General features: G+C 41.4%; 1 protein-coding gene and 2 pseudogenes across 2 annotated transcripts in view; 1 reads left to right on the forward strand and 2 right to left on the reverse strand.

Annotated features, from left to right (window-relative positions):
* The window catches only part of Bbs7 (Bardet-Biedl syndrome 7), a 75,629-nt gene extending 50,677 nt beyond the window's left edge, over nt 1-24,952 (reverse strand). For both annotated transcript variants that reach the window (XM_045131284.1, XM_045131283.1), the window contains exons 1-5: nt 24,781-24,952; nt 12,715-12,780; nt 8,629-8,691; nt 8,073-8,248; nt 1,275-1,461 (exon numbers count right to left, since the gene is read on the reverse strand). In XM_045131284.1, the coding sequence (XP_044987219.1) occupies nt 1,275-1,461; nt 8,073-8,248; nt 8,629-8,691; nt 12,715-12,780; nt 24,781-24,816 (528 nt within the window). In that variant the 5' untranslated portion in view covers nt 24,817-24,952. The remainder of the gene's footprint in view (nt 1-1,274; nt 1,462-8,072; nt 8,249-8,628; nt 8,692-12,714; nt 12,781-24,780) is intronic.
* Nucleotides 11,002-11,597, reverse strand: LOC123453673 (annotated as a pseudogene).
* A 1,249-nt stretch (nt 24,953-26,201) lies between the features above and the next one.
* LOC101598319 lies at nt 26,202-27,840 on the forward strand (annotated as a pseudogene).

The following is a 27,840-nucleotide window of genomic DNA, read 5'->3' on the forward strand; positions in this document are numbered from 1 at the left end:
AGGGGAAAGTGGGGGAGGGAGGGAAAAACCATGGGAAATTATAGAAGCTGTCAGTAAAAAATAAATAAATAAACAAATGTGATTTAAAAAAATAAAAGAAAAACGAAAAATTTCAATGATGGGGTGGGATACCTTCCAGTGAATTAGTTATTGGCAAGGGAGGCTCCTGATGCTCCCAAAACCTTACAGGTTTGTCAAGGCTGTGGGTTGTCCATAAGAACTAGATGAGAGACCTTACTGCTGAAGACTCAACATGCTTGGGTTGCAGGTCACTGAGAATCAAGGCAGAGCTTAGCTAGAACTCTTGTCCATGCTGACTACTTACCAGTATGCTAGAAAGAGCTATGAGAAAAGTCATCAACAGCTTTAACCTGCAGTGGACCCTACAAGTCTTATGGCTGGCCAGCTAGGCCAAAATGTGCCAACTAGTACCATAGTCTGTTACAAAGGAAACCAACTGCTTTCTGATTTTCTGCAGGCTCACTCCATGGGAAGGAATTCATGCTTGGGACTGAAAACCTAGTGAAAAACCTACGGCTGGGTAAGTTAGAAACCCTAGTGGGGAAACTACAACTGCTGTCTGACTAAATGCATACAGTATGCATACCAAACTACCCTCTAAACATTTATGCCCACATATTAATACTACTCTCACTTTTGGCTAGAGAAGCTTTTCTTCTCAGATGGCAGTGACCACTGGAGTGACTCAAAGGTCACCACAGTGCTAAGAAATGACAGTGGAGTGTTCAGCACTGAGACATTTCTATCACACCCTCTAAGACTCAGGGTCCATTGCAGAAGAAAGGGTGGAAAGAATATAAAAGCTAAAGGAAGGGTAGTACTTCTTACAATGCTGCCTTCCAGGCACAAAATGGCCTTGATATTTATGACCTCAGTGTCTGACAATACCTACACATGACCTTCATAATAAGAGGAAACAATGATGACACCACAATAGAAGAGAGACTAATTGGAAAGAGGAATGGATTCAGTGGAGGGTGGATTTGAGAGGGGAAAAATGGAAATGACGTGTGGGAACTATCATGGTTTCTTATCTATACTTATGGAAACTGTCAACAAAAAGTTTAAAAAACCTTTCGAAAGATCTCAAGGCATTTGCTACAAGTAAAAATACTTTATCAATAAAATGTAATTTTCAGTTAAAATAGACAATTAATATAGTAATCACTATAGCAGCATTATCTCAAGTAAACAACATTTATTATTTATTTACCTAAGTTATGAAAAGTTATAAAAATGCAAAGAATAGTAACCTGCAAAACTCTGAGCACCCTGTCCTGGCAGGCCAGCACTGGTGTAATGCAAGGTATTCTTTCCACTGGAAGGCAAATAACATCATTGATTTTGTCCCCAGAAAGGTAATAATGTTGGTCTTTGCAGTCACAGTAATGATTATAGATGTAATTTGCACTGAGAAAGAGGTCAGAGCCAGATATGTGCCTGAGAACAAAAGAAAGTAATTTAAGACATCCATATTTAAAAAAAAAATAAGTATAAGTAATCTTGAATTTTTTTTCAGGGATGAAAACAAAAGTTTATTTACAGTTTATTATCACTTAATCATAGACACAGAAAACATAATTCTTTTTCGTTTCCCCTACTTTATTTCTAGCTTTAAAAAAAATGTTTTTCTTTTTTTGTTTTTTGTTTATGAGGCAGGATCTTGCTGTAGCCAGGCTGACCTGGAATTCACTGTGTAGTCTCAGGCTGGCCTCAAACTCACAGCAATCCTTCCTACCTTTGTCTCCTGAGTGCTGGGACTAAAGGCATGTGCCACAATACCTACCATAAAAAATTTATTTTTACTTACTAGGGGAGTGGTGTGCACACATGACACTGCAAACAAATGCCAGGCACTTGTGTCCCTTTTATTATCTGGCTTTATGTGGATGCCAGTGAATGAAATACAGGTTGACAGGCTTCATAAGAAAGCACCTTTAACCTTTTTAATGGCTGAGTCATCTCCCCAGCTTACCTATTTTTTTTTTTTTTGAGACTGACTCATGTAACCCAGAATGACCTTGAATTTACTATGTAGTCAAGAGATGCCCTTGAGCTTCAGATCCTCCTGTCTCCACCTCCAAGTGCAGAGATTACAGGTGTAGGCCACCATCTTTAATTTCTATTCTTCTGATAAAACACTTTTTGATTATGAAAGCAAAAATTGAAAGCAAATAAAAACTAAGCTTAGAAAAACTAAAAACAATGATGTCAATTGTGTCTATCTGAAAATATTAAACTGACCTACAATTCACTATGTAGCTCAGACTGGCCTCAAACTCAGTGATCCTCCTACCTCAGCCCCACACAAAGAAACTTTAAACGTGTACCATGTGCCAAGAACTGTCCTAAGTAACTGACATGTATGGTGCAACAAATCCTCATAGGGACTGTTATCCCTAAGAGTAGATTGCAATTCAGCTAGTTTTCAGTGCCAGAGTTAGCACCCTTATTACCATACTAAATTGCCAGGAAAAGTATCTGAAGGGAACTTAAAGTAAATGAAATAAAGAAAGATGTTTTCATTAGAAATTAATCTTGAAAGCCAGGCATGGTGGTGCACACCCTTAATCCCAGCACTCGGATGGCAGAGGTAGGAGGATCACCAAGAGTTTGAGGCCACCCTGAGACTAGATAGTGAATTCCAGGTCAGCCGGAGCTAGAATGAGACCCTACCTCAGAAAAAAAAAAAAAAAGTCTTGAAAATAAGTTCATTTCAAATTGTGATTAATAAAGTTTAGTTAATAATCTCAACAATGTTGTCATTCTTAGTTTGGATCCAGGTTGTTTTTCTTGATAGAAACTCACCTTTTTTTTTTTCAAGGTAGGGTCTCATTCTAGCCCAGCTCAGGCTGGCTCCAAACTCACAGCAATCCTCCTACTTCTGCCTCCCGAGTGCTGGAATTAAAGGCATGTGTCACCACACCTGGCGAAACTCAACTTTTTTGGTTAAAAAAAAAAAAATACAAGCCGGGCGTGGTGGCGCACGCCTTTAATCCCAGCACTCGGGAGGCAGAGGTAGGAGGATTGCCATGAGTTCAAGGCCACCCTGAGATGACAGAGTTAATTCCAGGTCAGCCTGGACCAGAGTGAGACCCTACCTCGAAAAACCAAAAAAAAACAAAAAAATACATATATTAAAAATACTGGGGCTGGAGAGATGGCTTAGCGGTGAAGCGCTTGCCTGTGAAGCCTAAGAACCCCGGTTCGAGGCTCGGTTCCCCAGGTCCCACGTTAGCCAGATGCACAAGGGGACGCACGCGTCTGGAGTTCGTTTGCAGAGGCTGGAAGCCCTGGCATGCCCATTCTCTCTCTCCTTCTATCTGTCTTTCTCTCTGTGTCTGTCACTCTCAAATAAATAAATAAATAAAAATTTTTAAAAAATGCCTTAAAAAATACTGATGGGCATGGTGGCACACGCCTTTAATCCCAGCACTTGGGAGGCAGAGGTAGGAGGATCACCGTGAGTTCGAGGCCACCCTGAGACTATATAGTGAATTACAGGTCAGCCTGAGCTAGAGTGAGACCTTACCTCAGAAAACCAAAAAAAAAAAAAAAAAACTAGTGTAGGGCTAGAAAGATGTCTTAGCAGTTAAGGTGCTTGCCTATGAAGCCTAAGGACCCAGATTTGATTTCCTAGTACCCACGTAAGCCACATGCACATGGTGGCACATGCATCTGGAGTCGTTTGCAGTGGCTAGAGGCCCTGGCACGTTTTCTGTCTGCCTCTCTCTCTCTCTCTCTCTCTCTCTCTCTCTCTCTCTCTCTCTCTCAAGTAAATTTAAAAAAAATACAATTAATTTAAAAAAAACACTAGTGTAATACAGGTTGAGCTATCTCAATATGAAAATTCAAAATGGCCAAAGACTGCAACTTCTTGAGTGCTAGCTAACATGATACTTCAAAGGCTTTCAGATTTGGGACGTCTTCAGATTCTGGGATTAAGGATACTCAACTGATAAAGCCTTTGCAAATATTCCAAAATTTTAAAAAACTCCAAACTCCAAAATATGGAACACTTCTGACCCTAAGCACTAAGAAAAAGAAATGGCTTTCCCTTCTAGATTGCTCTCTCCATATGATAAAGACAAGAATAATTTAAGGTTTCATCTATTTCTCCAACTCTAAGGTTGATTTAAATACTTTGATACTAAAAGTATTCTCTAAAGAACTTATCTTATGATGATCCTAACTTCTTTAATTATTAAGTGGTCTTGTTTTTGTGGCTCTAATTAGACAGAAAATATTTTTATCAGCTTCATGAAATTCTGTGTATTTTTCTAGATTTACAATTCCATTTTTAAAATAAATTTGCAATATATTGGCCATAGCATATATAGCAATCACTTGTTTAGAATGGAGACAGTCTGAAGCACTAAGCAGGGAAGGATACTTGAAGGCCAATGAGTTTTATAGGTAGTCTGTTAACCAAATATTTTCCTGTTATAATCTTTCACTATAAAGCCATATAAACATGGGATTTAGATAATAAACTTATAAAAACTAATGAACCTTCCCATCCCATCTCTGCCAATACAGTAAAAGAATTTAAGAAACTGCTCAGAAAAATGAGGAAACTTGCCAGGCTCACATGCCTTTAATTCCAGCACTCAGGAACTGAGGTAGGAAGATCGCTGTAAGTTCAAGACCAGCCTGCAACTACAGGCCAGCCTGGGCAGAATGAAACCTTACCTCAAAAACAAACAAACAAACAAAAAAAAAAAACAACCTGGGTGTGGTAGCACTGGGGAGGCAGAGGTAGGAGGATCACCCTGGGTTTGAGGCCACCCTGAGGCTACATAGAAAGTCAGGTCAGACTGGGCTAGAGTGAGACCCTACCTTGATAAACCAAAATATATAGGAGGAAACTCCTTATCTTCCTCATACCCTATCCAAACACTTCTCTGAATGAAGGAGTATTTAATAATAAACTATTCTGATTTAGCATTCCAGTTTTCACTGGCTGTTATCTACGATAGCACTTAAATATGCTCCATTCTTAAACCACATGAAATATTTTCTGTCTCTACAGTTCGACTCTTATTTCACCAAGCCCAACTTTTAAGGCCCACATGTCAGGAGAAATGCTATACATGACAGAGGATGACAGGTGTCATCTGTGCATTGTTTAGAAGAGGCTCCCAAACCAAGGCTGTGGCTACTTTTATAACAGCTGCACCTGTTTCAAAGGAAAAGCTTTGAAGAAAAAAAAAAAGCACTCCTGGTTACTCTGTTTCAGTGAAGTGTTAATTGGGGCATCAATTGTTTAAGCTTCCTAGGAGGTCTTCCTAAGTATCAAGTTTAAGAAACTGGATTATAGAGACCTAATTCTTCATTAGTTAATTACAAGATGTAACTTTCTTAAGTAGAGCGGGAAAGAGAGACAGTTTGGGTGGAAATACTCTGATGGGGTGGAGAAAGCTTTACCCTAAAATCATAGGCGGTTGCTGGTAAATCCCAGTACCAGAATTGGGTCTCCCCGCCACAGTGAGATGTTGGTCAAAGCCTCCCCAGAAATGCAGGCCACTGCCAACAAGTTATAGTCACAGGATATTGGGAAATCAAGCTGGAACTGAGATGGAACCCATTGCCTTGCTGGCTAGCTGTCATAATGCTAGAAAGCACTTTGTGAGGTGCTATGGCATAAGTCATCAGCAATGTGAACAAACAGTAGATACTGCAAGCTAGATAATAAACTAGCCAGGTAAAATGTACCTACCAATGCAATAGTGGCACATCAGTTATAGGGGTAATCAAGTGCACTCTGATTGGACATGAGACCCATTCAGTGGAAAGGAATTCATGCCTGGTACTGACAACCAAGTCAAAAACCTATGGCTTGGAAGGTAATCGTCCTTAGAGGGAAACTTCCACTGTTCTTTGGCCAAAAAAAAGAGGTTATACCCATCAAAAAGTTTTCTAAATATGTATGTTTATCCCCTTTGATCCATGCTACTCTCACTCTTGATTAGAGAGTCTCCTTTGTACAGGTGGTGGTGAATACCAAGGGAGACTCAGGACCCATCAAAATGACAAGAGAAATCTGAGTGCCTAGCACTGGACAAGTCATCTCTATCATATTCGCAGGGCCCAGGAAACATTACTGAGGAAGTGGCTGAGTTATAAATAAGAGTACTGCTCTGATAGCTAGAGAACCTTCTCCATGGAGATGGCAGTACACAATGAGGAGGCTCAAAATTCACCAAAGCAGATGAGAGGCTGCTGAGAACTCAAGACTAAAGGAAAGAGGTCCCTATATATCTGGAGAGTGTTTTTTTTTTTTTTTTTTAACTCCACAAACTTCTAATACACCCTCCAAGGTTCAGGCAATCTTGTGGAAAAGGAGGCAGAAATAATTTAAGACTTATAGGGTGGGAGGGAACTTCCAACTCATGACAATCATCCTGTCTCAACCCCACAAGTGCTAGGATTATAGGCTAACCATGAACTACCACACTCTGCTGATGGCCAGACTTTTTTTTTTTTCTTCCAAATTTTTATTAACAACTTCAATGATTATAAAAAATACTCCATGGTAATAACCTCCCTCCCCACCCCACTTTTCCCTTTGAAACTCCATTCTCCATCATAGCCCCTCCCCATCTCAATCAGTCTCTTTTAATTTTGATGTCATGGTCTTTTCCTCCTCTTATGATGGTCTTGTGCAAGTAGTGTCAGGCACTGTGAGGCGATGGATATCCAGGCCAGATCAGACTTTTAACATAGTGTTGCTACCTCAAAATCACAACTGCCAAAGACAGCTAAGGAAGGAACAGGAACCTATGTATATGGAGTTTTTCTTTTTTTTTTTTTTTTTTTTTTTTTGGTTTTTCGAGGTAAGGTCTCACTGTAGCCCAGGCTGCCCTGGAATTCATTATGGAGTCTCAGGGTGGCCTCAAACTCACAGCAATCCTCCTACCTCTGCCTCCCGAGTGCTGGGATTAAAGGCATGCGCCACCACGCCCAGCTGAGTTTTTCACTTTTAAAAAGCTATATTGATTTATTAATTTGAGAGAGAGAGAAAAAGAGGTAGAGAGAGAGAATGGGTATGCCAGGGTCTCTAGCCATTGCAAACAAACTCCAGACACATGTGTCACCTTGTGCATCTGGCTTATATGGGTAATGGGAACTTGAATCTGGGTCCTTAGGCTTTGTAGGCAAGCACCTTAATCACTAAGCGATCTCTCCAGCCCAGTTTTTCACATTTTTTTCTTACTATACATTGACCATGGATCATGAATCACAACTAAACCAGGCAGTCAAAACTGAATGTATACTACAACTGTATACTTCAAAATAGCTAATAGGACTTAGACTGTTCACAGCATAAAGAAATGATTAGTCTGAGGTGACAGATATGCTAATTAATTACTCTCATCTGGTCACTATACATGTATTGAAATGTCACTCTTGTATACTCAAATAAAATACTGTGCTAATGGGCTGGAGAGATGGCTTAGTAGTTAAGGTACTTGCCCATGAACCCTAAGGACCCACATTCAACTCTCTAGGTCCCACATAAGCCAGTTGCACAAGGTGATGAGAGCGCACAAGGTCACACATGCGGACAAGGTGGCACATGCATCTAGAATTTGACTGCAGTGGTTGGAGACCCTGGCATGCCAATTCTCTTTGTCTCTCATAAAAAGCAAAAACCAATGTGTGTATGTGTGCATGCATACCTATATATGTGTATATCCGCTATACAAAATGTGTCCTTTTTTTTTTTTAAGGTTTAGAAAGACTTTAGTAGATTAAGAAAAGGAAAGAGAAGAAAGTACACAGAATTCCTGTCATGAGGGAGGCGAGGGGGTTAAAGCATACCTGTGACCCAAATTGGGGTTATTTATACATTCTACATGCGATATTTTAAAAAAACATTTTAACAGCCAATCAATTTTGTATTGATTCTATGTTAAATTTAGTTTATGACTAATAAAATAGCTTTAGCTAATTTTATTTTCCAGAAATGTAGGATTTAATCAGATGTTCTATACAGGCCCAAAACATTTTATTTGTAATATTTATTAAAAAAAGAACAATTAACATACATAGCTTTAATGCTTTCCGTGAGGTTTGTTTCAAAAGAAAGAAACTGCTTTCCTCTCTTTGTGAAGCCTCTAATCTCAGATCCTGCAGCAATAAAAATTTTCTCCTGAGGTGTGTTAAGAACCCCTCCTAGCTCCAACCTCGCAATCTTTTGCCCTGGTAAAGTCTTGAACACAGCCTGGAAAACCAATCAGGGAGAAAGTGTACAAGTTATTTTATTGCAAGCATTTTCCCTTTACCACAAACATTCAAAATATTAACAATTTAGTTTCTATTGTCTGTATTTTAGGAAAACTTTAATTAGGAATATTCAATAAGCAGTTCATCTGTCTTTCAGAAAACTTCTCTTTCTTAAAAAACAAACTCTTAATAGGTTGATATTGTATATATGTAATTACAATGATTGTAATGGGGAGGTAATATGATGGAGAGTGGAATTTCAAATGGGAAAGTGTGGGGGTGGGGAGGGAGGGAATTACCATGGGATATATTTTATAATCATGGAAAATGTTAATAAAAACTTTAAAAAAAAAAAAAAAGCAAACAAACTGCACTCACCACTGCTTCTCCTTTCTTCATGGCAAAACATGTAACAACCCCATCTTGATCTCCAACAACCACCTATAATAAATGGATGAGTCTAAGTTTACTATTTCTGAAAAAAAGTTTATCACTATGGCTTTAGATTCCACAACGCACTGATCTCTAAGAGGCTATATCAAGTTTAAGGGTAGTATTGAATAGGAAGAAAAGAATTGTAATTATTTGAAAAAGCGACCTAAACATCTTTCCCTATTTTCAACTACAGATCTGTGTAAGGTGGATTTTTTTTCCCACATATTTCAAGCAAACCAACAGATCACAACAGACTGAATTCAAAAAACAGATACAAGAATTCATTTCCCTTTGCTTATGCCAGACATTAAGTAATTTGTAAAAATGTAACAATATCAGCATTATTTAATTTTTTTTCTCCTTTGGGGGCTGAAGAGATAAATGACAATCAGAAATCTGTTGATCTCTTGGAATTCTTAAGATGTCAGACTTCCCTCATATACTTAAATACCCTATTTGTAAGAATTGCCTTTCTTGGGCTGGAAAGATTGCACAGTGGTTAAGGCACTTGCCTGTAAAGCCTAAGGACCCAGGTTGAATTCCCTAGTACCCACGCAAAGCCAGATACACAAAGTGACTCATGTGTCTAGAATTTATTTGTAGGTGCTGGATGCCCTGGCATGCCCATTCTCTCTCTCTTTCTCTCTCTTTCTCTCTTCTCTCTCTTTCTCTTTCTCTCTCTCTCTCTCTCTCTCTCTCTCTCTCGCTTGCTCGCTTACTTTCTCATTCTGTATCTCTCTGCTTACAAATAAATAAAAGTAAATAAATGAATAAAAATATTTTTTTTGATAATGACATATTTAATACATCTTGCTTTTAACAGCAATTTTCAAAGTAAACACATCATAGACCTTATAACTTATTAAAGATTTTATAGTGCTTACAAATTTGATTCTAAAAATATACCTTATTTGTTCTAAATGAGCAACATCTGGACGATGGGGTAATAAATTACAGCAGGATGCTTGCCACCATTCTAGTTAGGCTTGCATACACATACTCAACATGAAATCCTCTTAGCGTGTTCACACTTTCAGCAGGAAAACATAAAAGCACATGGAAGTCTGACATACAAGATCCAGTCTGATAGCAACATCTTTCAAAACCAAACTTTAGAAACATCTGCTTAGCATTCTAGAAAAACATGAGCACATGCACACACAGACATATGAACATTTCACACACACGTACAATCAGCAAAAACTTCAGAAGATCTTGCCCAAATTTCAGGTAATTTTCAATGTCAGAAAAGAAAATTGGTTGGGGGTGGGAGGATCCTACTAACATACTTAACCAGACTTAAATAGCTGAAGTTAATAAAAGATATGACTACAACTGATTCCAAGTTCTTTAGTATGCACAGAATGTATTTTCAATGCCTTCTTCAAGACTGGACTATTCACCCTCACACACAAGTCCAGAGGAGGTTACAGACCCATCCATATCCCAGGCTGTACTTGACAAGACTGCAAATTCGGACATTTCACGGACAGTCAGTCACATGGCCAAACCCAGCTGTATGGGTAGCTCCATGAAACCCAACAGAATCAGAAACTTCATGATGCCTGATCTGATGTTTCTTCGTGTCCCATGTGCAAAAAAGAATGAGAGTCTGTATAGCAAATGACAGCTACTATCACTTTGGACTCTGTGGCACTACAGAAGGTCACACTGTATTCTCCAAACATATTTAATCTAAACAAGTTCTCTAATTTTTAATTATCTGTACTTCTCCAAATTTGGACTCAAAACAATTAAACAGTGATAATCTCCCCTCCTTATCACATGTACCTCCAGTAACATCTGTCAAAACAGAAAATTATTCTTTGGGCTTCTTCCAGTAAGGAAGGTTTAAAATCATTCCATGGAAGTTCATTTCAGCATATATTAAAATACTCAATCTTTCTGAAATAACAGAATAGACACATACCACATGCTGGGGCCCTCATGACTCACTGCTGTGATTAGACAAAGAAAAGACACAACAGTGAGCAAGAGAAAGGACCAGCCACCCATTTGCTGTTTGTTTGGTTTTTGGCTTTCCTTTCATTTTATTTCACTAACCTTATAAATTGTTCAAAGCACTCTTATATTCATGACAGTAGTAGAGTATTTTGGCACATCAACATTGTGATACAATGCATGGTACATTTAAAAAATTAATGTAAAAATTTCATGTATTAGTCAACATATTTTTCATGTAGTGCATATATATGTCTTACATTTATTGAAGTCAAATACCTAAAGGTTTATAACTGGTTTACATGTGGAGCAATCACAGATTGCAGTAACAAAGAGTGTGCATCTATACTCGCCATCACACAGAAAACTGCATCTTCGCAAGTTTACAGTCCAAAGTTTGTTGGTACATCCATTATACATATACTTGCCATTTTTTTCTGCCCTTTTATATAAAAGATATAGTCTTGTCTTCTTCATTCTTGATGAGATTTTTCTGCAATAACTTTACATTCATACATTGCTAGCTGTCGGCCAATGTTTCCCATTGTTATGCCTCCAGCAAAAAATATACATGGCAACCAAGAACGAACATAGAGGAAATCTGGAGATGTATACTGATAGACACCATTGTAGACTAGCAGTTGAGTGACTAAGGTAGCTAAGAAAGCAAATTCCAACTCCAAGGCCAAAACCACTTCTAGATCTATCAAAAGTCCACCACAGTCCAATGGATAGTGCGGCCAGGGTAAGAGACAGCTGTATGTTGTTATCAAAATCCACTTTAGCGCTGGCGTGATTTATGCCAACAAAGACGGCTACGCAGCGCATTACACTGGACCACTCTCTCTTAAATTTATGTGGTTCTCCTAGATGCTTGTCAATGCAGGGGTACAATAACCCAATCACAGCTGGGCTCTGCGGGCAGACCCCTCGCTCACCCCCGCCTCCGCCATCTTCCGGGCCCAGCCCCCGTCCGAATAAAAATATTTTTTAAATGACTGCCTTTCTTAAAAATACAGAAAATGTAGTCAAGGTTTTTTTTTTTAAGTTTTTAAAAGTTAATTTATTGAGAAAAAAATAAATCTATTCATCTTGATAAAATATTAACATATCAGGACAATATATTGATTTTGCTACTATTAAAATACTATGCTTATCTGCTAAGACATTATAATTGGTTTATCAAGATCATAGGATCATAATTTATCTTACAAGTCTTAAAAGTGATGCATGCATTTGGAGTTCATGTGCAGTGGCAAAAGGCCCATCATTCTCTCTCTCTCTCTCTCTCTCAAATAAATAGATAAAAATACTTCATTATGTAATTAAAATATAGATATAAACATAAAAATCAATGCCTTAAAGATGTGACATTGTTTAAGTTAGGCATGGTGGTACATGCCTATACCCCTTTGGGAGGCTGAAATAGGAGGATCAGGAGTTCAAAGCCAGTCTTGATTATGAGCATGAGAGAAAATTATTACCAGAATGGAGCGTGAGTCTTTGATTATCTGCATGACTGTTCTGTTTCTGTAGTTCTAGGGATCAATTCCAAGGTCTTATATGCATAGCCCACAAATGTTTTACCAGTAAGCTACATCCCCAGCCCAAGACACAGGGTTTCCAACATTTGCTTACATGATTTACTAACACATAATAATTTTAATGTCAGGCTGGAGAGACGGCTTAGTGGTTAAGTGCTTGCCTGTGAAGCCTAAAGACCCTGGTTCGAGGCTCTCGTCGCCAGGACCCACGTTAGCCAGATGCACAAGGGGCGCACACATCTGGAGTTCGTTTGCAGTGGCTGGAGGCCCTGGCACACCCATTCTCTCTCTCTCTGTCTGTCGCTCTCAAATAAATAAAAATAAACAAAAAATTAAAAAATAATTTTAATGTCCAAGAAAATAACTATCTATAAATGCCCATTAATATTCCAACTCTGTTCAAATACAAAGAAATTTATTACTATTTTAATATATTAGCATTTTTAATAGGCTCATAAAGGTGGAAATGTAAGCCTCTTCTGCCAGAGCAAGGGGAAAATGGAGAAATCATTGTGTACAGCACCTTTTGTGTACCTCTTTGTCTTGAGGCAGGAAGCAGCTTCAAAGTCTTCTGAGAGGTCACTCCCACCTAAGGAAACAGACCGGCCAACTGAGAATATTTTCTAACACATTGGAATTTGAAGTTACAAAAATAATAAACAACAAATAAAAACACCTGGCTGGAGATATAGCTCAGCAATTAAAGGTACATGTTTGCAAAGCCTGCTAGCCTGAGGTTCAATTCCCCAGAACCCACTTAAAGCCAGATGCACAATGTGGTACATACATCTGGAGTTCATTTGTACTGCAGCCTGATGAGCAGGAGGCTCTAGCAAGCCCATTTTCATTCTCTCTCTAATGAGTAAATATTCTTTTTGTTGTGGGGGGGGGGGGTTGAGGTAGGGTATTGCTCTAGTCCAGGCTAACCTGGAATTCACTCGGTAGTCTCAGGGTGGCCTCGAACTTATGGTGATCCTCCTACCTCTGCTTCCCAAGAGCTGGGATTAAAGGCATGTGCCACCACAGCCAGCTAATGAGAAAATATTCTTAAAAGAACAAATTTTAAAAAACAGTTCAGAGCCGGGCATGGTGGCGCACGCCTTTAATCCCAGCACTCGGGAGGCAGAGGTAGGAGGATCGCCGAGAGTTCGAGGCTACCCTGAGACTACATAGTGAATTCCAGGTCAGCCTGAGCCACAGTGAGACCCTACCTCGAAAAATAAAAAATAAAAATAAAAATAAAAATAAAAAACAGTTCAGGGCTAGAAAGACAGCTCACCAGTTAAAACTGCTTTCATGAAAAGCCTAATGGCCTAAATGTGGTTCCCTAGATCCCACATAAAGCAAAATGCACAAAGTAGCTTATGAATATGGAATTCATCTGCAGTGGCAAAAGGCCCATGTGTGCCTGTTCTCTATCATTCCCTTTTTCTCTGTGTGTGTGTGTCTGTCTGTCTGCTTGCTAATAATAAAAAATGTATTTTTTAGAAGTTCAAATCATTGTGAGCCATTTTTAGAGTGATGTAACTATCAATGATGAACTTACTTTCTGATGAAATGTCGCAAAAGTCAGAATATAGCAATCAACCCAAAATAATAAAATTTATCATATCAACTTAAGTTGGGAAGCCCATTCCTGATAAGGTATTTTAGAAGTCTTTCCCAATTTCATATGACTTAAGTAATTTTTAAAAATATTTTATTTATTTATTTGAACAAGAGAAGGAGAGCAAGTGCAAATGGGCATGCCAGGACCTCCAGTTACTATAAACGAACTCCAGATGCATGCATCACCTTGTGGATCTGGCTTACATGGGTACTGGGGAATCAAACCTGGGTCCTTAGGCTTCGCAGGCAAGAGCCTTAACTGCTAAGCCATCTCTCCAGCCCCATTTTTTTTTTTTTAATGATTAAAAATCTTTGAAAGCAGATTAGCTACTGAAAATACAGTGTAGGAATTCCTGTTAAGATGGTGGTGTAATAGCCATGCCAAAGCAGCCCAGGGGGAGAAATAGGCATAAAAATACCACAATACACTCTTCTACTAAAACGTGAAGGTATATAAAGAATTATTGCCAGGCGTGGTGACGCACGCCTTTAATCCCAGCACTCGGGAGGCAGAGGTAGGAGGATTGCCATGAGTTCAAGGCCACCCTGAGATGACAGAGTTAATTCCAGGTCAGCCTGGACCAGAGTGAGACCCTACCTCAAAAAAAAAAAAATTATTAACCACAGCAGAGAAGCATAAGAAACCTAGAGCTTCTAGCAGCAATAGAAGCAGGCAGAATTGGCTCCCTGACTGTAGTGCCAGGCCCAGTCACTGTCCTGGTGTGTGGGAAAAGCTATGTTGCACCAGCTCTGGCCTCAGTAAAAGGAGCAGAACCCAGATAGGGGGACTCTCCAATCATACCAGTCTCCTTGCAAAGTCAAAACCTGAAGAAGAAGACAGCAGGGACCAGCTGAGTGGCTCCTGAGGAAAAGGAAGAGGACCGCAGGGATTAGCTACACAGCTCCAGCACAACTTTAGGCACCCTCCACAGCCTCCCCTTCTCCAACATGGCAATCACTGGAGACCTGAGAAAAGGAGATCAGCCGCATAGTACCAAGCACAGGAGATCAGAGCAGAAGACCCACCAATTCAGCCAGACTAGCAGAGCCCACAATGCAGTAAAGAGGGCATACAGCATAGGTGAGACCAAAGTCATCCCAAAAGGTAAGGGCCTACTTACACCAGGTCAATACCTGCCCCAAAGCCTAGGATGTAGACCTGCATTGGAAGTGCTAATCACACTTGCCACACATCAGAGCAGGTTATGTGTTAGATTTGATTGATGGTTGGCTTTGCCATTCTTTATAAATATATTTTTAATATTTAATTAATTTATTTATTTGAGAGAGAGAAAGAGAATGGGGATGCCAGGGCCTCCAGCCCCTGCAGATGAACTCCAGATGCATATGCCCCCTTGTGCATCTGGCTTATGTGGGACCTGGAAAATTGAACCAGGAGCCTTAGGCTTCTCAGGCAAGCATCTTAACTGCTAAACCATTTTTCCAGCCCCTGGCTTTGCCATTCTTAAATAAGCTGTGCTTTGGGGTTGTCTTAGTTGTTAGCTGATTTATAATGTAGCCTTTGTCATCTTGGGGACAGGGTCTCACTAGGCCCAGGGTGACCTGGAACCCTTTTATCAACCAGAAATCTCAGCCTCTCAGTTGACAAGATTAAAGGTATGGGGCAAGACACATCCTTAGGGGCTCTGACTTTGTTACATTATCTGTTTTAATATCCACTTATGGTGGTTTGATTCAGGTATCCCCCATAAACGTAGGTATTCAGAATGCTAGGTTTTCAGCTGATGACAATTTTGGAATTAAATCCTCCTGGAAGCAGTGTACCATTGGGGGCAGGCTTATAGGTATTATAGCCAGCTTCTTTTTGCAAGCATTTGGCACATATTCCTGTTGCTGTTGTCCAGCTGATGTTGGCTAGGAGGTGATATCCACCCTCTACTCATATCAACACTTCTCCCTGTCTTCATGGAGTTTCCCCTTGAGTCAAAATAAATCTTTGTTCCCACAAGCTGCTCTTGGTCAGGTGTTTTCTGTCAGCAATGTGAACCTGACTATATCAGTAAAGTTGGTACCGAGAAGTGGGATCGTTATTGATAGAAACCTGACTGTTAGAAACCTAACTGCATGGCTTTTGACCTTTTGGAGCTGATTTTCAAGAGGAATGTGAAAGGATTTGAAACATTGGCCTAAGAGACACCTTGTAGTGCTATAAATACAGCTTGATGGACCATTATGGTCCTAGTCAAAAGTTAAAAGACCTGAATGTAGTAAGAACAATGGACTGTGGGATTTGACTTATGAGGGTAAGAAAGAGCTTTGCCCAGACTGGGCTAGGAACAATTTGTGTGAGAGGCTTGCTGTTATGCCCTGTCCTGAGAACTTGTGTAGGGTTGCATTGCATAGAAATGGACTGATATGAACGGAGGAATATGGCACAGAAAAAAAATGAAATTCTTGGGCCCTAACTGCTGCTTGTTTAGCTGCAATTGTATGAGAGTACAACAATGAACTTGGGCCAGCTGACCTGCAGGAAGAATGAAGACTTTTTTGAAGGGGCCCAGATGCTGAATGAGTATCCTATTCTTCAAAGTCTGTTTGGTTTCCCCCTGAATCAGCAAACTGGCACCCCACCTGGTATTATGGAGAGAAAGAAATGCAGGAGAGGGTCATTAAATTTGCAACACAGCCTTGTGTTTTGGAAACAGCCATGGGCAGTGTGAAGCAGGTTTGCTGGATGCCTACAAGGAGACCCAATCGAGACATGAGGATGGACCATGGATTGCAGTGGAGACCCAATGGAGATGCCAGATCCATGAGACAGCTGCTAAAAACAGCTGCCAGGCCCAAATTAAGTTTTCCAGGACTGTGAGTAGTTGACTTTTAGAATTTGCCTGTATTTTGCTCCACCCAGCCTGCCTACTAGAATATTTGCATAGCAGGCAAACCCAACACCTATGGTCACTTTAGTCAGCTGTTACTCTGGGAGTAATATAAGATCCACACCTGGCAACTTAAGCTCCCCATGCTAAAGATATATAATGTTAGATTTACATGTCTAAGAATACTGCAGATAATTAGAAAACCCAAGCATTAAGTTAACCCAAGGTGCAAAAATTCTCTACATTATAACACAAGAAACACAAAACATCAAGATAGTAAGTCCACCAAACATTATATATCCATCAGAAATTACCTCCAGTGAGACCGATTTAGATAAAATGCCTGATAGAAATATCAAAAGGATGACTATAATTATGTTCAAAGAAATCAAAGAAGAAAACAAAAACTCCTAAAGGAGAACACAGGAAGCAATATAATGAAATAAGGAGGTGACTACAAGACAGGAGTAAGAAAATAGAAACACTGAAGAAAGGGGCTGGAAAGATGGTTTAGTGGTTAAGGCACCTGACTGCCAAGCATAAGGACCCAGGTTCAATTTCCCAGTACCCACGTAAGCCAGAAGCACAAGGTGGCACATGTGTCTGGAGTTCTTTTGCAATGGCTGGAGGCCCTGACATGCCCATTCTTTCTATTGCCTCTTCCTCTCTCTCTCTTTCTCCCCCTCACTTAAATAAATAATTTAATTTTTTAAAATGCTAAAAAAAAAAAAAAATCAGAAATAGTAGAAATGAAAAGCACAGTAAGTCATATAAAGAAAACTCTTTAGAAAGTCTCACCAAAGAATGGAGGAAGGAACCGGGCATGGTGGTGCACATCTTTCATTCCAGCACTAGGGAAACAGAGGTAAGAGGATCACAATGAATTTGAGGCCACTCTCAGACTACATAGTGAATTCCAGGTCACCTGAATTAGAGTGAAACCCTACTTTGAAAAACCATTGGGAGAAAAAAAAAAAAAATGGAAGGAGAGAACAGAATTATCGAAACTAGAATACCAGGTGACAGATCTAATGCAGTCCAACAAAGAGAAAGACAAACTAATACGAAGGTATGAATGGGAATTTCAAGACATTCAGGACATTATGAATTCAGGATCCAGTAGGAGAAGAATTTCACTCCAAAGGGATAGTAGATGTTTTCCACAAAATCACAGAAGAAAATTTCCCCCAAACTGGCAAAGAGATGCCAATACAGACATAGGAAGCCTATAAAACACCAGACAAAACCAGGTAAGAACCTTTTCTCACCATATTATAATTAAACTGCTAAACACACAACCAAAGAAAATGTATTAAAAGCAGTTAGAATGAAACATCAAGTCACGCCATCAGAATAACAGATTACTCAACACAAATTTAAGAGCCAGAAGGGCTTGGAATGATGTATTCCAAGTTCTCAAAGATAACAACTGTCAAACAATATCCAGCAAGGCCATCCATCCAAATTAACAGAAAAATAAAGGCATTCCAAAACAAAAACAGGCTAAGGTATGTCCACTAAGCCAGCGCTACAGGAAATACATGAAGGGAACCTTCACAGTGAAGAGAAAAGAAAGCAACATACATGAAAAAACAAGAAAAAATAAACCATACTCAATTAATAGAGAGTAAAAGAAAAACATGAAGCACTACAAAACAAGAAGAATGGCAAGAATAAATATATACCTGACAGTAATGAACAGTATCAATGGCTTCAATGCCACAACCAAAAGACACAGGCTTGCAAACTAGATTAAAAGGCAGGGTCCTTCTGTTTGTTGCCTCCAAGAAACTGTCTTCTCCATAAAAGCAGACACTGTGGGCTGCAGTGATGGCTTAGCAGTTAACTGCTTGCCTGTGAAGGCTAAGGACCTGGTGCAAGGCTTGATTAGCGAGGACCCACATCAGCAAGATACACAAGGGGCGCATGCAATCTGGAGTTCATTTGCAGTGGCTGGAAGCCCTGGGGCACTCTCCCCCCCCCCCTTTCTCTCTGTCACTCTCAAATAAATTAAAATAAACATAAAGGGAAGAGAAAGGAAGGGAGGAGGGTACTTAATAGGTTGATATTGTATATATGTAAGTACAATGTTTGTGATGTGGAGGTAATATGATGGAGAATGGAATTTCAAAGGGGAAAGTGGGGGGGGAGGGAGGGAATTACCACGGGATTTTTTTTTACAATCATGGAAAATGCTAATAAAAATTAAAAAAAAGAAAAAATAATAAACAAACAAAAAAAAAAAAGCAGACACTATCTTAAGGTGAAAGGATGGAAAGGGAATTTCAAGAAAATGGGCCTATAAATCAATGTTGCTATCCTAATACCTGACAGGATAGACTTCAAACCAGCATTGTTTATGAAAAGTAAAGAAGGGCATTTAATATGATTAATGGGGAAATTTTTTAACCTTTCTACTAAAATCAGGAACAAGGCAAGGGTGTTCACTGTCCCCACTTTTTTAAAAAATTTTTTTGGTTTATTTTTATTTATTTATGTGAGAGCGACAGAGAAAGAGGCAGAGAGAGAGAATGGGCGTGACAGGGCTTCCAGCCACTGCAAACAAACTCCAGACATGTGCACCCCTTGTACATCTGGATAACATGGGTCCTGGGGAATTGAGCCTTGAACCAGGGTCCTTAGGCTTCACAGGCAAGCGCTTAACCGCTAAGCCATCTCTCCAGCCCTGTCCCCACTTTTATTTAATATAGTACCGGAAGTCTTAGCTATAGCAATAAGGTAAGAGACACATAAAAGGGATACAAATTGGAAATTATTTTTAGATAGGATTCTATACATAAAGGACCTTAAAGACTACACGAGCAAACTGTTAGAGCTGATAAGCACTTTCAGCAGTGTAGCAGGATACAAATTAAGCACACAGGAATCACTAGCCTTCCTATGTAATAACACCAAAATGCTGAGGATAAAATCAGGGAATCACTTCCATTAATAATTGCCTAAAATATAAATAAAATACCTTGGAATAAACCTAACCAAGGAAGTAAAAGATCTCTACAATGAAAGCTTTAAAACATTCAAGAGAATGGAGATAGAAAGGAGATAGAAACACATTCCATGATCTTGGATTAGAAGTATCAATATTGTGAAAACATCAATCTTACTAAAAGCAACATACACATTTAATGTAATCCCCATCAAGATATCAATGGCATTCTTCACGGAAATAAAAAATATAATCCTAAATTCATTTAGAAGGAAAAAAAAACACGTCAAATAGCCAAAACAGTTTTGAGCAATAAAAATAAAGCTGGCAATATCACTGTTCCTGACTTTAAGCTCTATTACAGAGCCATAGTAACAAAACAGCATGGTATTGTAGATAAATGGAATAGAACAGAGGGCCTTGATGTAAACCCAAGCAGCTATAGCTATCTGATTTTTGACAAAACATGGCAAAAAATATTTATTTAAGAAAAGACATCCTCTTTAACAAATGGTGCTGGGAAAACTGCATATGTATATGTAGAAGAATCAAAGTAGACCCTTATCTTTGGATCAAATACCTTAATATCAGGCCTGAAACTATGAAACTGCTAGAAAAAAAAGGAGGGGACAGGCTGGTGAGATGTCTTAGCAGTTAAGGAGCTTGCTTGTGAAGTCTAAGGACCCATGTTCTACTCTCCAGATCCCATGTTAGCCATATGCACAAAGGTAAGGTAAGTGCAAGGTCACACATGACCACTAGGTGGCCCAAGCATCTAGAGTTCAATTGCAGTGCATGCCAATTCTCTCTCTCCCTCTCTCTCTCTAAAAATAAAATAAATTTTTTAAATTTTTATTTAGTTATTTATTTGACAGAGAGAAAGAGGGGGAGAGAGAGGGCCAAAGAAAGAGAGAAAGAGGGCCTCCAGCCACTGCAAACACTCCAGATGCATCTGGGTAACGTGGGTCCTGGGAAATCAACCCTGGGTCCTTTGGCTTTACAGGCAAACACCTTAACCACTAAGCCGTCCCTTCAGCGGCCACCCCCCCCTTTTTTTTTTTTTGTTTTTTTGGTTTTTCAAGATAGGGTCTCACTCTAGTCCAGGCTGACCCGGAATTCACTATGTAGTCTCAAGGTGGCTTCACACTCACAGTGATCCTCCTACCTCTGCCTCCCAAGTGCTGAGATTAAAGGCATGTGTCACTACACCTGGCCTAAATGAAGGTTTGTTTATTAATTTATTTATTTGAGAGAGAAAGAATCAGATGGAGAGAAAAAGAGAGCTACAGAATGGGCATGCTAGGGCCTCCAGCCACTGCAAACGAACTCCAGACACATATGCCACCTTGTGCATCTGGCTTTCATGGGTCCTGGGGAAACAAACCAGGGCCCTTAGGCTATGTCTTAACCACTAAGCCATCTCTCCAGCCCTAAAATAAAATTTTTTAAAAAAGGGCTGGAGGGATGGCATAGTGATTAAAGCATTTGCCTGCAAAGCCACAGGTCCCCAGTTCAATTCTCCAGGACCCATGTTAGCCAGATGCACAAGGGAGCACATGCAACTGGAGTTAGTTTGCAGTGGCTGGAGGCCCTGGCTCACCCATTCTCTCTCTCTTTCTCTGTCAAATAAATAAATAAATAATATTTAAAAAAAAACTTAAAAAAGAAAAAAGTAGGGCAAACAATTCAGCATATTGGCATAGGCAACAACTTTCTCAATATAACCCCAATTGCTCAGGAAATAAAACCACTCATCAACCACTGGGACCTCATGAAATTACAAAGCTTTGGCATAGCAAAGGATACTGTGAATAGAGCAGCCTACATAATGGGAAAAAATCTTTGCCAGCTATACATCTGACACAGGATTAATATCCAGGATATACAAAGAACTCACAAAAATAAGAAATCAAACAACTCAATTAAAAAATAGGCTATGGAACTAGAAAGTTCTCAAAAGGAAAAAAATACAGATGGCACCCAAACATCTAAAAAAAGGTTCTACATCCTTAGCCACAAGGGAAATGCAAATTAAAACCACTTTGAGATTCCATCTCACTCTGTCAGAATGGCTATCATCAAGAAAACAAATGACAGTAAATGCTGGTGAGGATGCAGAAAAAGAGGAACCCTTCTGCACTGTTGGTGGGAATGTAAACGGGTACAGCCATTGTGGAAATCAGTGTGGAGGTTCCTGAGACAGCTAAAAATAGATTTATCATATTAACCAGCTATACCAACCACTCCTAGGCATATATCCTAAGGACTCTTCTCACTACCTTAGAGATACTTGTTCAACCATGTTCATTGCCATGTTTATTCACAATAGTTAGGAAATGGAAGCAGCCTAGATGTTCCCCAACTGATGAATGGATAACGAAGATGTGGTGCATTTATACAATGGAGTTCTATTCAGTGGCAAGGAAAAATGAAATTTGCAGGGAAATGGTGGAATCTGGAAAGTGACGTAATCCAGGCCCAGAAAGCCAAATTCTGCATGTTTTCACTCATATGTGGACCCTAGCTACAAATGTTTAGACTTGTATGTGAGTTGGAATAAAAATCAATAGCAGAGGCCAGTAAGCTAGAAAGGGGTTTTAAAGGAGGGAGGAGAGGGGAGAACTTAAAAAGATGGTACTATATATATGTAAGTAGATTAACAGATTACTGGGGTGGAATGGCCTAAGTGAGGTCAGGGGAAGAGATTGAGTGAAAGGTGGGGGAGGGTTAATTAAAATTTAAGATGTTATGAATAAGCCATATAGTAACCTACTTCTTTGGATAATGGCGTACCCAGAAGCCATAGATTGTTACTAGAAAATTTTCAGTGACAGAGAACTTCCCTTTGCCAGGGAAGTCCCTGATGTCCCCCCCCCAAAAAAAAAAAAAAACATTACAGGTCATTGCAGAGGCTCTTGGTTTCCCACCAGACATAGGTGGTAGGAAGATTCCACATACTTTGGCTGCAAGGTCACTGAGAAATCAAGCTGGAGCTGAGCTGAGCTGAAAACCTCCCTGTAGGCCAGCTGATAGAAAGCTGGAAAAAGCTATGTTACATACAGCCCTGTAGAAGATAGAGGTCATCTGCAGTGATAAACAACAGTGGACACTGTAAGCCCTAGGTTTGGCCAATCAGGCCAAATGACCCAATGGGTGCAATAGTGGTATGTCTGTTATGGGGAAACCAACTGCTTTCTACTTGAACTGGAGGCCTGCTCCACAGGAGGAAATACATACCTGGTACTAAAAACCTAGTGAAAAGCCTATAGCCGGGGAGGTCATAAGCCCTAGCTAAATGCATATATTATGCTCACCAAACAGCCCTATAAGTACTTTTCTTAATGTTCATACCCATATATGCTACTCTTATTTTTGGTTAGATAAACTTCTCTTTTCAGATGCGAGTGACCACTGGGATGACTCAAAAGGCACCACAGTGCTGAAAAGAAATGACAGAGAAGGGTTCAGCACTGAGACATCTCTATCATACCTTCCAAGGCTCAAGGTCTACTTCAGAAGAGGTGGTGGAAAGAATGTAAGAGCCAAAGGAAGGGTAGGAATGCTTACAGTGCAATCTTCCAGACACAATTTTGTCTCACTATTCATGACTTCACAGTGCCTAGTACAACCTACACAAGACCCTCATTATAAGTAAAGATGATGACATCAAAATAAAAGAGAAACTAATTGAGAGAGGGAGAGGATATGAAGAGTAGATTTGTGAAAGGGAAAATGAGGGAAAGGAGAGAAGTATCATGGTTTATTGTTTATAATTATGGAAGTTGTCAATAAAAGAAAGAAAATACAATATGGGAGGCAGAAGGGAGGCTGGAGAGACGGCTTAGCAATTAAGGCACTTGCCCGCAAAGCCCAAGGACCCAGGTCCTACTCCCCAGAACCCATGTAAGCTGGATGCACAAGGTGGTGCATACATCTGGAGTTAACTGCAATGGCTAGATGCCCTGGTGTGCCAATTCTCTCTCTCTCATAAGTATGTGTGTGTGTATGTGTGTGTATAATACAGTATAGATGATGGGGAGACAGAGGACCTGTGTTCCACTCACAGTACCCATGTAAAATGCCTGTAATCCCATAGCAGGAGAGGCAGGAGCAGAAGGAGTTCTAGAGCTCAGTGGCCAACCATTGTAGCCTAGTTGCTGAGCTTCAAGCCAATCAAAGACAGTCCCCCCTCCTAGCAAAAAAAAAAAAAGACAGAAAGAAAGAAAGTTAAAGATGGACAGCATTTCTAAGGAATGACATCTGAAATTGTTCTGGCCTCCATACATACACGTATACACACACTCACACACCCATAAAAAATACAGCATAGATTTTTGTTGAAATATCAAGCATGCTGACAGTGAAAACACACAAAGATTATTTTACAAAAGATACAGCATTATGTGGCTTGTTCAGCAGAGAACTGTCAGAAGAGGCATATGGTTGAGGAGGATGGCCCTAGTGGGAATGAAGTTGAATAAAACCTATCATGGAAGAATCTGCATATATACACATAAGATTTTATTCTGTATATTTGGGAGTAGTACTCAGATTTCAAGCAATCTTTGTCTTTTTAATATTGTCTTTTTAATAATCTGCTTTTTTAATCAATCTGTCAAATGATAGAAGAATGGCTTGGAGGAAGTTGAACTGGAGGTTGGATGTCCAGTCAGGAGACTATTTCAAATATCTCACCAACCAAGAGGTGAGAACTCAAACTGAGGGTCATGGAGATAGGGACAAATGTGACAGATGCAAGGAGACCAGGTGTAATAATTGGCTGGGAATGGAACACATTAAGGTGAAGTACCTGGAGTAATTCCTAGGCAAACTGGCTAGGCAAAGTAGCGATGGAAACTGGGATAAGGCTGAAAGAAGTCAATTCACAGAAAGAACAATGAGACTGAATCAAACAGTTACAATAGTTTTAGCTATGGAGCAAACTACCTTCTTCGAGCACCTGAACTGCATTTGCACTGGCAATGTTTTGTAAAAACCGAGTGTTCATTAGTGCTAACCTCCAGGAACACAGTGTCTGCTCAGCACAGGGATGGAACCTGGCTGGCGGATCCGGCTGACAGAAGGGCCGCTCCTGGTGGGGCCAGGCCCGTGAGCGGCAGCGCGGCCTCCGCTCAGCGGCCCGACCACACTCCAGGCGTCCCGACTCGGCACGCGCTCGCTCCGCCGGGTTTACCTGTAAATAATCAGCTCGGTTTAAGGTCAGATCCATGATGGCCGCGCGGAGGGGCCCGGGCAGGAGGCGCAGACCAGAACAACTCCAACTCTCGCCCACGTCCCCTCAAACAGCAGCCCAGCTAGCGCGTCTCCCTCAGCGAGAATCAACCGGCGTCAAGGACGCTGCGGCAGTGACGTCACGACCCACGTGACAGCCCGCGGCGCCCCCAGGTGTCGCTCCGTCCCCCCCCCCCACCCCGCGAACCGCCCCTACAGCCTGCTCCAATCAGAGACGCGGCACGGCTTGGGCTCCTCCCGGTGCCGGAGGGGCGGGAGACGAGGCACCGAACGAGTGCTAGAGTAGCTGGGGAACGGGGAAGAAAGCCTGGCCTGTGGCACTGCACAGCTCCCACAGAGGAACCGTCTTCCATTGTAGGCGGCGGCGGCATACAATTGGCCCTACTATAACTTTACAAAGCTCTTAAACTTTGAGGAACGAGACCCTACCTCGCAAAAAAAGAAGAGGGGAGGGGAGGGGAGGGGAGGGGAGGGGAGGGGAGGGGAGGGGAGGGGAGGGGAGGGGAGAGGAGGGGAGAGGAGGGGAGAGGAGGGGAGAGGAGGGGAGAGGAGGGGAGAGGAGGGGAGAGGAGGGGAGAGGAGGGGAGAGGAGGGGAGAGGAGGGGAGAGGAGAGGAGAGGAGGGGAGAGGAGAGGAGAGGAGAGGAGAGGAGAGGAGAGGAGAGGAGAGGGAGGAGAGGAGAGAAAAAAGGGTCTGGGAGATGGCTTAATGAGTTACCAAACATAAAGACCTGAGTAGTCGGATCCGTCTAGCACCCACGTGAATGCAGCACTGGAGACAAGGACCCTCCTTGTAATCCCCAGCGCTGGAGTGGGAGGCTGAGAAGGGATCCCAGGAAGCCGACTAATTAGACTAGTGAGCTATGGGTTCAAGGGTGAATTCAAATGAAGTGGAAGGCCTAGGAGGAACACATCCAACGTCAACCTCTGGCGTCCATACGCACTTGCACCAAAATTCTAGTTTATAGGCTTAAAATAGAGAATATGAAAATGGTATTTATTGTCTTCTAAAAAGAATTTCCTCTGCTGGATATGATGGCATACACCTATAATTTCAACATTGGAGAGGCTGAGGTAGGAGGACCACCATAAATTTGAGACCAGCCTAGGCTACAGAGTGAATTCCAGGTCAGCCTGGGCTAGAGTGAGCCCCTGCCTAAAAAAAATAAAATAAAATAAAAATGCGGCCGCCACCGCCCGAGCTCCATGGGCCTCCCCTGCGGGCTGGCGGTTGTCTGGCCAAGTTGGACAAGCCGCTGCGCATCGTGCCCTAGCCATGGCCACAGCTCCAGGCGGGTCGGGGTTGGGGACTGCATCAGCGGGTCCCCCGGGCTCTGGGACTGCGAGTTGCCTCTGGCTTCAGGATGCCAGTATGGACAAAATAGCTTATGATGCTTATCCCCACCCACCACTTCCGAGATATTGAGCGGAAACCAGAATACCTCCAGCCAGAAAAGTGCATCCCACCTCCCTACCCCTGCCGTTTATCCAGGATGGCTGTGGCATTGCCTGTGCTGTTGTCACCTGGCTTTGAAAGGCCCAAGAATCCAGAAGCCCAGAAATACTATCAGGCTCCAAAGGGAGCTTAAGCGGGCCCCTGCATACCTCAAATTCCAGGCTTTACTCTCTGTTAGAAATAAGTAAAGAATCCCTCTTCTCATTATATCAGAGCCCGCTCCTAATATAAAACTAGGTAAAAAGGGCGTGAGATAGCTCTCAAGGATAGGAAATGAGTAATGAAGTAAACCACTTATTTGGTTTCTGTAAATAGCCTGCACCATAAGCCTTAATAGCCTGCACTGTAAGCGGTAGCAGCCTGCCTTAGACCACACTTTGCTACCCCCACCCAAGGACCCCCGCAAATGCTGACCACCGAGGTCATAGGAAACTGATTGGTCCACGGGGGCTTGAGTAATTTAAACTAATTGGCTTAGAAACTATGGAGTGGCAAAAACTGACTGGCTCGCACCACGCAGGCTCCTGATGTTAAAAAATGATTGGTCTAATGCACAGGCTTTGTTAGAAGTCCTATAAAAACTGTCCCATTCCTGCATTCGGGGCTCTGCAGTCCTCTACCCCTGCGTGGTATACGACTGTGGGCCCCAGGGCTCTTGGAATAAAATCCTCTTGCAGTTTGCATCAAGACTGCTTCTTGTGAGTGATTTAGGGGGTTGCCATATCCGGGCAGAGCGTGGGGTCCCCGTTTTGGGGGTCCTACAGCTTCTGGTTCTCTACGCATAGTTTGTGGTCCTCTTTGTCATGCTGATTCCATCCCAAGACTAGTGTACAGCATCATCAATGGGATTGTGTTTAACCTGCTGGCCTTCTTGGCCCTGGCCTCCCACTGCCGGGCCATGCTGATGGACCCCGGGGCAGTGCCCAAAGGAAATGCCACTAAAGAGTTCATCGAGAGCCTTCAGCTGAAGCCCAGGCAGGTGGTGTACAATAGCCCCAAGTGCTAATAGCCCACCATTGCAGTGTTTGCAAGCAGTGCATTCGCAAGATGGACCACCACTGTCCCTGGGTCAACAACTGTGTTGGTGAGAACAACCAGAAGTACTTCATCCTGTTTACAATGTACATAGCTCTCAATTCCTTGCATGCCCTCATCATGGTGGGATTCTACTTCCTGCAATGCTTTGAAGAAGACTGGACAAAATGCAGCTCTTTCTCTCCGCCTACCACAGTCATCCTGCTCATCCTGCTGTGCTTTGAGGCACTGCTCTTCCTCCTCTTCACATCAGTGATGTTCGGGACCCAGGTGCACTCCATCTGCACGGACGAGACGGGAATAGAACAATTGAAAAAGGAAGAGAGAAGATGGGCTAAAAAGACAAAGTGGATGAACATGAAAACCGTTTTTGGCCACCCCTTCTCTCTAGGCTGGGCCAGCCCCTTTGCCTCGCCTGACCAAGGAAAGGCAGACCCATACCAGTATGTGGTCTGAAGGACCCTGACCAGCATTGCCACTCAGACACCACAGCACAGCACAGCACAGCACA

The sequence above is a fragment of the Jaculus jaculus genome, chromosome 12 (genome assembly GCF_020740685.1).
Source record: "Jaculus jaculus isolate mJacJac1 chromosome 12, mJacJac1.mat.Y.cur, whole genome shotgun sequence".
NCBI classification, from domain to species: Eukaryota; Metazoa; Chordata; class Mammalia; order Rodentia; family Dipodidae; genus Jaculus; species Jaculus jaculus.